The sequence below is a fragment of the Apium graveolens genome, chromosome 10 (assembly GCF_009905375.1).
Source record: "Apium graveolens cultivar Ventura chromosome 10, ASM990537v1, whole genome shotgun sequence".
NCBI lineage: Eukaryota > Viridiplantae > Streptophyta > Magnoliopsida > Apiales > Apiaceae > Apium > Apium graveolens.
The window spans coordinates 203829435-203841668 of NC_133656.1; the positions used below are offsets into that span (position 1 = coordinate 203829435).

Sequence of the window (12234 nt, forward strand, 5' to 3'; positions counted from 1 at the left end):
GCAGGATGTTAATAACTATGTTGATATTTTAAAAAATAAGATTTGGCAAATGCAAAATATATTTTCATCGGTTTAATATTCTACACTCTTTTTGTAAATTTAAAAATATAAAAAATAATTTAATTAAAATAAAAACAATGTGTGTGCATAACAAGAATTTATAAGATATTAAACTGGAACATAAAGTTATATCAGTCATATACTAAATGAAATACTAAATATGTGAACAATTCGGGGACATTTTTAAAAATATCATGTATGTTATTTTTCAATAATATATTGATATTAAAAGTAATATGTGTGCATATATATATATATATATATATATATATATTATAGTCAATTCAAAGATTATTATTTTTTTAATTACATAATTAAATAAAATATGCAAATTTATAAAAGAACATTGATTGTAATATATTTGAGAAAAATAAGTTAAAATTTTGATCTTCAATAATCTATAATTTTTGAATCAATTACACAAATATTCTTGAATCAATATACGATGAACCCAAAATATATAATCGTATACTTGAGTTCATGGCGATCCAAAATTATAACAAATATAGGAGGGTTAACTCATAAATTTGCAAAAAATATTAGTATGTATCAAACTGCAATAAAAAATGTATCAAAATAATTTTACAAATTTAAACTTATTAAATAAATTTTATCATATAGATACTTATTCAAATTTCAATAAATTTAATCTAATAAAAAAATTTGGTTCATGAGAACCAAATCCGATGTTCTTAATTTACAATTAAACACCATTTCTATAAGAAATTAAAAGTAAATTCTTAATTATAGTAGATACTCTTCAATAGCACACTCTTATGAATCTTTTGTACACAAGTTTGCTTTTACTATTTGGCAGACTCTCATTTTTTTTTGCCAAATTTATAGCAGATTTCATTAATAACATGAAAAAAAATCAATCGGGACAAACCCCCAATTAATCATGCAACCAGGTTCAAAAACAAATAGACGAACTAAATAATTAGTTTCTTTGTTTCCGGATTGCTTAACTGACTGAATAAAAATATTCTGAAAATTAAAAATGAAGATAATGGTTTCTCGAGCGATCCAACCTGCATCTCCACCGAAACAGTAGTTTCACAATTGACCCTCACATTAATTCCATGGATAGTACAATGTTCAGAGGACTCGGTTGTAAAAACTGAGAGGGTCATCATGTTATGAACAAAAATATTTTGTGAGAGGTGAGCAGATGCGATTTTCACTACCGTTCCAAAAGCACCTCAGCTATCTACCTGCCGGACACCAGCTATAAACCTGTCGAAAGTGTTGTTGACGCGAGATATCCAGATCTCTCAATACACCGTGAAATCCATTTTCAACACATCGCATAAAGCGAGACTCATCGCACAAAGCGAGACAATCAAACACATAAATAACAAATCAATTAAACGAAACGAAAAAGAACCGAATTTTTGAACAAAATCCGATATTTATTGAAAGAAAGTTAAAAACAAATGGAAAAAATGTTGTATGGATGAAGAGAGATGATGGAGATAGAGATAAAGATGGGTAAAAATGGTGAAGAAGAAGGTATCATGAATTAGGGTTAAAGGAAGATGGGCGGCCGACTCTCGTTGTGAGAGAGAGAGAACTCATTTTAAGGAAACAATTGTGCAAAAATGCAGAAGTAAGATGTACACATATTACCGTTATTTTACTCTGCTGAACTTCATTTTTGTAATTGCAACTTCGCCTAATAATATGTTACTGCATAATTAGAAAACTACCTTCATTCGACCAAAGTCTTTGTTGTTAAAATGCCTTTCTAGCTCATTGGTAGAGGCTGCTAAAGCCTCTTCTTTCTGGAGCATCTACAGCTAAACCAGAAGACTGCACTTGCATAGGCATAGCTAGTGTATCACTAGAATCATAACTGATGTTATTGGTAGTTGTTACGGGTAATACTGAATCAGCTGAAGACAGCTTTTGCTCTTGAATCATCAACTCCTGGATATAGGTTAAAATTAAAAACACAATATAAATCCAGTAACTAGGGAGTACAGGGAATACTCCTATTTGACAGCAAATGACTTGAAAATTTGATATCATAGTAGTTGTGCAGTATATGTAAGGTTTTTCTGTCTTTTGCTATAAATGGATTTCGTTCCATTCTACCAAGTACTAATAAAAAATTATGCTCCCTGAGCGTAACATGTTTACAGCTCACCTGTCTATATACTCTGCTTTTCACGGTGACATCAGAAGATATATCATCTGTTCATCTGTTTCATTACACGCTCTATCTGCTTGACATTTCTTGGAAGATCCCAGGTAAGTAATCTTGACCACATCGACGCCCTCATTTTCATGAGATTTTGCCAGAGATTTTGATAAGAAAGTGCAAATTTGAGCATTGATTTTCTCTCAGTGAAAAAAGACAAACCCCCCTCTAAGAAGAGGGGTCTCAGTTAATGCAGTATTGATACTTTCATGCTTCCTCTTATTTACTGAACAAAATTTGAAAGCCGGCTGGATGGTACTTGAACGACCTGGTGATTCTATTTTGTCAATAATAGGTTTTTTTGCATTGCCTGAAGGGAGTGGAGCCTGTTGATCAGTTGTAGTACTTCCAACTTGATTCATTGGCTGCCTACAACGAATTCGAGAGAAGCTACCAGCCTTTGAAGCACCATCAAAGCTGTTAACCTGCAACTGATGATCTGTTAATTCCACCATTTTTGTGTAGTTACTTATTATCTGCTTCTTCTTTGGAATCACTGACTTTCATTGAGAACCTCTCAAGTGACAACTTTAAGCACTCATCAGGCTTACTGAAATCATCACTCTTACTAAGATTCTCACATCGATTAACAGAAAAACTCACATGTCCAGGTGAATAAATATTTTCCAAGGCTTCTCCTTATGAGTCAAAGATCGTACTTTCCTCATAAAAAGAATATAATTTTCTTTTATCGGATGTTACATTGACATCGCAAGCCCTAGATGGAAGATTAAAATCCAGTACTGCAATTGGAAATTGGGGAAGAGTGCTGATGAGAATAACTGAAGAAGGGAAAAGAAGTTAAAACAAAAAATGGAGCTCAGAGACATAACATGATGGAGCAGGGAATCTGGTATTCTATGGTCAGCAGAAAGCAATGCAAATGACAATTACAAGTTTCATTAATCAATTATCTAAACATGTACATGTACATGTACATGGGCGCAGCAATAATAGGAGCACCAAAATACATGCTTTCTTTCACAAAGTTCCAGCCGCAGTGACTGACAAAACCTCCGATGCTTGGGTGACTCAAGATCTTAGCCTGCGGTGCCCATCCCTTAACAATCATCCCTTTCTCGCCAACTTTCTCATGAAACCCTGATGGAAGTTTATCTATAACATTAACTTCCTGTCCAACTGGAAATTTAACAACCCATATGAAATTAACATTACTCGACATTAGAGCATAAGCAATTTCACTAAAATCTTCATCCGACAAAAAGTACTCAGCCACCGAAAGAAACAAATATAGTTGAGCCTCGTTTCTTCTTGTTTAGCCATTGCAGGGTCTCACAAACCTCACCATTACTGATAGGATCTTGGACAAGCGGACCAACATATACTATTTTTTTCTTCGACAATTTAGATAGATAACCACTAAATTTTTCTTCCATCTCTTTGATACCTTTGATTAAAATCACATCATCAGATATCTCAAGGCTTTCAATAGCTTTACGAAGTTCAGCACAGTCTCCTCCTGATTCACTTACTTGAGCATTCTCATAATCCCGATAGAAAATTTTCGGGAAAGGATATTTTTCAGTCCCTTTGTACTTGAAAACATGCAGCATGTAAGAAGTCATGGTGGCACTCGTTGCTACGAATATCACAGCAGGGATACCTAGATCCGAAGCAGCCTCTGCTGGCCAAGGCCTGAGAAAATCATAGATAACCAAATCTGGCTTTATCCAACGTAAAATTTTAGAAAAATCAGGTTTAGCCATGTCATAAGCAGCTTTGAGAGTGGCCATGAGATGGGGAGGGAGGCCGTTTGTAGTGTGGTAAGCAGCAGGAAGATTTGGCAACTCGGGAAGATCAAGTTTTACTTGTTGGATTAAAGAATCTCCCACATTCTTTTGTCGACTGAAGCGAGATTTGCAGGAGTCGAACACAGGTGAACATTAAAGCCTCTCTTGCTTAGTTTGTTTCCAAGCTCTAAGAAAGGAGATAGGTGTCCATGTGCATGTTGGAAGCGTAGATGGGCCTTTAACAAATATATAAAAGCTTTGTATAACACAAACACACACCTGTATATATTAATAACAATAATAAGCTACAGCTTATATACTCTTGACAGCTCCTGCCTTTTTCTTTAACAAAGAGCTTCGGCTCTGATTTTTTTTCTCAACTACAACTCTTCTTTTTCTTTTCTTTTTGTACATATTACAATACCTATTTACAGCCTTTTTATAGGCTTGAACAAACATAAGGTTACATCATTACTTACAGCATCATATTTATTATAACAACTAAACCGTGTATTCAGAACATATGCAGCCTACCTTTATTTGCTCCACAATTTTCTCCACACCGTGTATGGATGCATGTGCTTTGGATTTTCCTGCCTACCATATTTTCAGGAAGCTGTATGTGTCTCTCATCTTATTCACACTTGTATTTTATTTATTATGTTTATGGAGAGTTTGACTTGTAACACTCCCCCTCAAACTCGACTTTCCATTCCAAGCTTCTTTTTCATTTTCTGAAATGTCTCTGGCTTCAATGGCTTCGTAAAAATATCTGCTAAATTTTCTTCGGTCTTGCAGTGCATCAGCTCCACGATTTTATCGTTCACTTGTTCTCGAATAAAATGATATTTAATATTTATGTGTTTGCTTCGACTGTGTGACAATGGATTTTTCGTAAGAGAAATTGCAGATTTATAATCCACATAAATTCTGATCGGACCTTCATTTGCAAGATTTAACTCGCCCAATATCTAGCCTAGCCACATAACTTGACATGCGCACGCTGCTGCTGCCATGTACTCCGCCTCACATGTTGAGAGAGCAACTGTTTGTTGCTTCTTTGATGACCATGAAAATATCCCTGAACCAATATGAAAAGCATATCCAGAAGTGCTTTTCCCGTCATCCAAATCTCCACTGTAGTCACTGTCTGAGTATCCAACTAATTTAGAATCTTGAGAATGCGTGTAAAATAAACCATGATCAAGAGTACCTTTAATGTATCTCAAAATTCTTTTAGCTACTATGAAGTGATCTTGCTTCGGCTTTTCCATGTACCTACTAACCAGTCCAACTGCATACATGATATCTGGACGAGTGAAAGTTAGGTACATCAGACTTCCAACTAAACTTTTGAACAATGTCGGATTTACCGACTCCCTTGTTGAATTAATTCTCAGCTTTATGCTTCCTTCTGCTGGCGTGCTCACCGGCTTGCATTCCTCCATTCTGAATTTCTTTAAAATCTGCTCTGCATATTTTTTCAGTGACATAAAGATCCCATCTTTTCTTTGCTTTACTTCAACTCCAAGAAAGTACGACATTTGACCAATATCTGTCATCTCAAATTCATTAGTCATAACTTTCTTAAAATCATTGAACATACCAGGATTATTTCCGGTAAAGATCATGTCATCCACGTACAAGCAAACGATCATAATATCTCCCCCTGAGTTTGTTTTTGTGTAAAGTGCATGCTCGTACGGACTTTTCACAAAACCATTCTTCTGAAAATATTCATCAACCCTTGTGTTCCATGCTCGTGGAGCTTGCTTCAACCCATACAGTACTTTCTTTAGTCGATAGACTTTACCTTCCTTGCCTTTCTGAACATATCCCGGTGGTTGCTCGATGTAGACTTCTTCTTCAAGATAACCATTCAAGAATGCTGACTTGACATCCATCTGATAAATCTTCCACTGATTCTGAGCTGCAATTGTTGTAAGAAGTCTAATGGTATCAACTCTTACAACTAGAGCAAATACCTCATCCTAGTCAATGCCATATCTTTGCTTGTAGCCTTTAGCCACTAGCCTTGCCTTGTGCTTTTCAACTTCACCATCCTGATTGGTCTTTGTCTTGTAGACCCATTTGACACCAATTGCTTTGTGTCCTTCTGGAAGATCTGTGAGATCCCAAGTATCATTTTTCTTGATAGCACCAATTTCTTCATCCATGGCTTTGTTCCATTTGTTTTCTTCAGAAACTTCCTCAAATGTAACTGGATCACATTCAACCATTAAACAGAACAATGAATAATCAAAGGTAGTTTGTACCGGACTTGTTGCTTCATAAATGTCATCCAGACTTCGCATTTTTCTCGGTGCTCCCCCTAAACTGCTGCTTCCTCCCGTTGATGGTGTCGATGCAGGAGTTTGTTGATTCGGACTTTGTGGAGGAGTTGGATCATCATCTCCACCATCTTCAATGTTGGATTCATCAGCATCATCATCATCATCCTGAAAAAATAAACCAGCAACTTTTATTTCTTCATCGCTCCATTTTCAGTAATCTGATTCATTGAACTCAACATCTCGAGAAATGATTAATTTCTTCGCCAGGGGATTATAGAGTCTGTACGCTTTGCTCCTTTTATCATATCCGGTAAAAATGCACTTCTCGCCTTTATCATCCAGCTTCTTTCTTTTCTGATCGGGAACATGAGCATATGCAATACACCCAAAAATTCTGAGATGTCCAACTGTTGGTTTGCTACCACTCCATGCTTCATTTGGAGTGTTGTTTCTGACACTTTTTGTTGGACAGCGATTTAACAAATAAACTGCACATAGAACAGTTTCAGCCCAAAAAATTCTTGGCAAGTGCTTTGCTTTCACCATACTCTTTGCCATGTCAAGAATTGTGCGATTCTTCCTTTCTGCAACACCATTCTGTTGAGGAGTATATGCCGTTGTCAACTGATGATTGATGTCATGTGCTCTACAGAAGCTTCTGAACAAGTTTGAAGTATACTCGTCGCCTTTGTCTGATCTGAGTGTCTTTAAATATGACCACTTTGCTTTTCTGCCAGTGCTTTGAACTCCTTGAATTTATCAAGAGCATCTGACTTTTCTTTGATGATATACACCCAACTTTTCCTGCTAAAATCATCGATAAATGTTAGGTAATATATATTACCTCCAAGCGATGAGATATCAAATGGACCAGCAATATCTGTGTGAACAATCTCCAATGGCCTCCTGGCTCTCCATGATTTTCCAATGGGAAAATTTTGTCGATGTTGCTTCCCCTTTACACATGCTTCACACAAATTTTCTGGTTTATTGATTTCTGGCAAGCCGTCCACCATCTTTGTCTTTGACAATAATTTCAGGTCAGAAAATCCAAGATGACCATATCTCAAATACCACAACCACGAGTCATTTTTAATGACCGACTTTAAGCACTTCTGCACATTCGTTTGCATATCAAGCGTAAACAAATGATTTTTTGACATCTCCACATTTGCAATCAATTCCCGAGCTTGATTTCTGATAATGAGGGAATTGTCCTGCATCTGTATATTATATCCTTTCTCCACAAGTTGGCCAAGACTGATAATATTATTTTTCAATGCAGGAATATAATAAACATCATTTATATATTTCTTTTCACCTTTCTTTGACATGATCGTGACAGTACCTTTTCCTTTCACCGAAATCTTTGACGAGTCACCAAAAGTAACTTCTCCGCTGATGGTGTCGTCTATCTCTGTGAATAATTCCTTGTGACCAGTCATGTGATTACTGGCCCCTGAGTCAAGATACCAAACATTTTTCTTGCTTTCCTCATCTCCTTTGTAAGTGAGGAACATAGTAGTGCCAACATCTTTGTCTTCTTTTGCTGCTGCAAAATGACTTCTTTCTTCCACCTTTGGTGCTCTACACTCATAACTGAAGTGACCAAATTTATTACAGTTATAGCACTGATATTGAGACTTATCACCTCGTTGTTGATATCCGCCTCGTCCTCGGCCTCTGAAATTTTGACCACGACCAGATGGCTGATACCCTTCAGAATTCTGGCCTCTATTGAAGGACTGTCTTCCTCGTCCTCGTCCACCACGGTAGCCATCTTTAAAGACACCTCTTCCACGTGCAGAACTGCTACTGCCAGAACTGTCACCAATAGACACCTTACTTTGCAACGCCTTTTCCAAATGGCTTGCATCATCATACTGGTTCATCCGCTGCTCATGAGCTTGAAGTGAACCTACGAGCTCATCAATAGAAATTGTGGACAAGTCCTTTGATTCCTCGATAGAAGTAACAACGTAATCAAATTTCCTCTTCAACGAACGGAGTAATTTTTCCATCACCCGAACATCATCGAGACTTTCACCATTTCTTTTCATCTCGTTTGTCACGGCTTTCAAGCGCGTAACAAATTCACCAATATTTTCAGAATTCTTCATCTTTAAATTTTCAAATTCCCCGCGTAACACCTGGAGCCGCACCTTTTTGACTTTTTCGACTCCTTGGAATGATTTTTGCAGAATCTCCCACGCTTCTTTCGCCGTTATTGCATTTGAAATTTTTTCAAAGGTTGATTCGTCAACTCCTTGAATAATTGTATATAACGCCTTTTTATCTTTTTTCCGGGTCTCTTTCAAAATCATCTTCTCCGCATTTGAAAGGGCCGCTTCAGTGGTAGCATCTACGGGCTCGTCATAACCACTTTCAACAATATCCTAATTATCGTATGAACCGAGTAAAACCTTCATTTGGATACTCCAGTTCCCGTAATTTGTTGCCGTCAATTTTGGGATTTGTGGTTGCACCATCGTCGCTATTTTTCATGAACAGAACCTTAGCTCTGATACCACTTGTTGGAAGCGTAGATGGGCCTTGAACAAATATATAAAAGCTTTGTATAACACAAACACACACCTGTATATATTAATAACAATAATAAGCTACAGCGTATATACTCTTGACACAAACACAAGGCTCCTGCCTTTTTCTTTAACAAAGAGCTTCGGCTCTGGGTTTTTTTCTCAACTACAACTCTTCTTTTTCTTTTCTTTTTGTACATATTACAATACCTATTTGCAGCCTTTTTATAGGCTTGAACAAACATAAGGTTACATCATTGCTTACAGCATCATATTTATTATAACAACTAAACCGTGTATTGAGAACATATGTAGCCTACCTTTATTTACTCCACAATTTTCTCCACACCGTGTATGGATGTATGTGCTTTGGATTTTCCTGCCTACCATATTTCCAGAAAGCTCTATGTGTCTCTCATCTTATTCACACTTGTATTTCATTTATTATGTTTATGGAGAGTTTGACTTCTAACCGGGCAAGCCATGGAAACATCAACACAGTTAAGTTGTTGCTTCTTGTATTCATGAAAACGTCTGACACTGTGGTATACTATCTGTGTTTTTGTGTGTGTGAATTGTGCGTGTGGTTGATATAGCTTATATAAAAGGAATTGTCTCTTTTTAAAATTGAAACTTCATCATAATAAGACAGGGAATTAGGCAATGTGTTTCTTTTAAGGCAATGTGTTTTAATAAAAATTAAAGATAGCCTGATTTTTAGAAAATAACATGAACTACCAGGTTTTGAAAATACTTTCTGCAATCAATTAAAACTTAAAGGGTACTTATTTTACCCGGGTTAAATTAGCTTTGTTAACATAGCTATCCTTTTTTATAATATCTCATACTAATCAATCAGAAATTAAGGGGGACCAAAGCTATACTAAAAATTAGACTAATCATACCTTAGATAAAATATACTCGTCCTTCTTATCTCACTTCAATATTAACAATTATTTGACAATTTTTAATATGAAATAATAATTTCTTGATTTAACTATTTTGATATTGAAATAATTGTTATTTTATTTGACAATTGATATATCCCTATACTCTTACATATCTTATAGTCTGTTGTAAAATCAAATATCCCGAAAAACTTAATCAAAAATATTTTGCCTCTTACATTCATGAAAACCTTTTACATCAGGCTCACTGTAATAATATTATAATAATATTATGATACTCTCTCTGTGTTGTGTTTTTTTGTGTGCTTGTGGTTTAAGGGTTTATACTGGGGTGCAAATGCAATCAATTAAAACTTAAAAGGCTAATAATGATGTTGGGCTTATTGAAGGACATAGCCCAGAAGACGAAAATATGATGGACTTTGAAGGAAATGTAATCACAAATCCAAAAAACTCGGTAGAGGCGGGTGCTGCTATGCAGGCCCGCCTAGGATTATGAGTACGGTTAGCTGGAACTGCCAAGGTGTTGGGCTTCCTTGGAAGATTCAGTTCCTTTCAGACGTTATTCGTCAAATAAAGCCTAACTTTATTTTTCTTTGTGAAACGCTTTGTCGAAAAGAGAGGATGGATTGGGTGTGTTCTAAACTGGGTTATGAGGGTGTCTTTGTAGTAGATGCTCAAGGTAGGAGCGGGGGCTTGGCGTTATTGTGGAGAGATGTTGATCAGGTCAGTCTTAGAAGCTATTCTCAGAATCATATAGATATTGAAGTTAGAGTTGCTGGTATAGATCCTTGGCATCTTACAGGGTTTTATGGAGAGCCAATTAGGAATCAACGAAGAAGAACGTGGGATCTACTTCGTAATTTGGCAAGAGATTCTAATCTGCCGTGGTGCGTGATTGGGGATATGAATAACGTAACCTCACAAGGGGATACTAGAGGGGGTGCCAGTTATCCTACTTGGTTAGTGGATGGGTTTAATGAAACAATTGCAGGAATAGGGCTGATTGATATGGACATTGTTGGTTATCAGTATACTTGGGAGAGAGGAAGGGGCACAGAGAATTGGATTGAGACGAGGCTGGACAGAGTGTTAACTAGTAATACATGGTTGGATTTTTTCCCTCTTGCTAAGCTTTATAGTTTGGAAGGTTCGCCATCAGATCACGTTGCAATTTTTTTGGAACCTAAGAGAAGAAGCACGGAGAATAGAAGGCGAAGATTCCGGTTTGAAAACACCTGGTTAACCGAGCCGATGTGCTACCAGATAGTAAAGGATAATTGGGAAGATAGAGTTAATATGGATATCATGCAGAAGATTCAACAATGTGGTGAAAGATTAGAAGTCTGGGGTAAAGAAGTAACTGGCAGTTTCAGCAAACGAATCAAGCAATGTAAAGTGGAACTTAAGCAGCTTAGAAATAGAAGAGATAATCAGTCTTTGATGAGGTATAATCAAGTAAAAAAGCAGCTTTTTCTAGTTCTGGATCAAAGAGAGATTTTTTGAAGACAGCGCTCGAAGCAACTGTGGCTCCAATCGGGGGATAAAAATACTAAATTTTTCCATGCTGCAGCTACAACTCGACAGCGTACGAATTCAATTCATAAGCTGAAAGATTCTGGGGGTGAGTGGGTGGACTGGGAGAACGGTTTACAGGAGTTAATCTCGAATTATTTTCAGAATCTGTTTACTGCTGATCAAACGGAGATAGAAGAGATTATTAGTTGTGTGCAAGAGACAATAACTAGTGATCAAAATGCTGAGCTGTTACAGCCAATTACAGAGGAGGAGGTGAAACGGGCAGTTTTCCAAATGCATCCGGATAAAGCGCCTGGACCGGATGGAATGACCCCAGCATTTTTTCAGAAGCATTGGTCCATCATAGGGGGTGATATTGTGGATTTGGTTAGTCAATTTTTTAAAGATGGGGAAATTAAGTGTGGTCTAAATGCTACAAATATTGTTCTCATCCCTAAGAAGAAAAATCCGATAGTAGTGGGAGATTTGCGGCCTATTTCATTGTGCAATGTTTTAATGAAGGTGGTGACTAAAGTGATGGCTAATCGTTTGAAGGAATTGCTAAGTATGATTGTGTCGGAAACTCAAAGTGCTTTTGTTCCAGGTCGTTTGATTTCAGATAATGTCATGGTGGCTTACGAGGTAATGCACTATCTTAAGAGGAAAAGAGTTGGTAAAGATGGGTATATGGCTTTAAAATTGGATATGAGTAAAGCATATGATCGCATTGAATGGGATTTTTTGAAGGCGATTTTAAGAAAAATGGGTTTTAGTCCTTGGTGGGTGAATTTGGTCTTGCAAAGTGTGTCTACGGTTTCATACAACATTGTTCATGGAGATAAGAGTATGGGGCCTATAATTCCAAGTCGAGGTATCCGGCAAGGGGATCCACTTTCCCCGTATCTGTTTATCATTTATGCGGAGGGTCTTTCTGCAATAATGAAATATTATGAGGAGAAG

The 12234-nt window shown here is 36.7% G+C and overlaps 1 protein-coding gene and 1 pseudogene across 1 annotated transcript; both read right to left on the minus strand.

Moving 5' to 3' along the window:
• Positions 1-2054: 2054 nt before the first annotated feature.
• On the minus strand, positions 2055-5918 carry LOC141691683 (beta-D-glucosyl crocetin beta-1,6-glucosyltransferase-like; annotated as a pseudogene).
• A 1097-nt stretch (positions 5919-7015) lies between these two features.
• Positions 7016-9333, minus strand: LOC141691685 (uncharacterized). Its single transcript, XM_074496447.1, has 4 exons — positions 9322-9333; positions 8823-8903; positions 7670-8704; positions 7016-7423 (listed from the first exon to the last, which is right to left on the minus strand). The coding sequence occupies exons 1-4, from the start codon at positions 9331-9333 to the stop codon at positions 7016-7018; spliced, it is 1536 nt and encodes a 511-aa protein (XP_074352548.1).
• Between the last annotated feature and the right edge of the window lie 2901 nt (positions 9334-12234).

Coding starts and splice junctions, on each gene's coding strand:
- LOC141691685 (XM_074496447.1), bottom strand. Junction 8,705..8,822: donor CAAGTGGTATCAGAGCTAAG/GTTCTGTTCATG, acceptor TACGATAATTAG/GATATTGTTGAAAGTGGTTA. Junction 7,424..7,669: donor GTGACTCGTCAAAGATTTCG/GTGAAAGGAAAA, acceptor ACGAATGTGCAG/AAGTGCTTAAAGTCGGTCAT.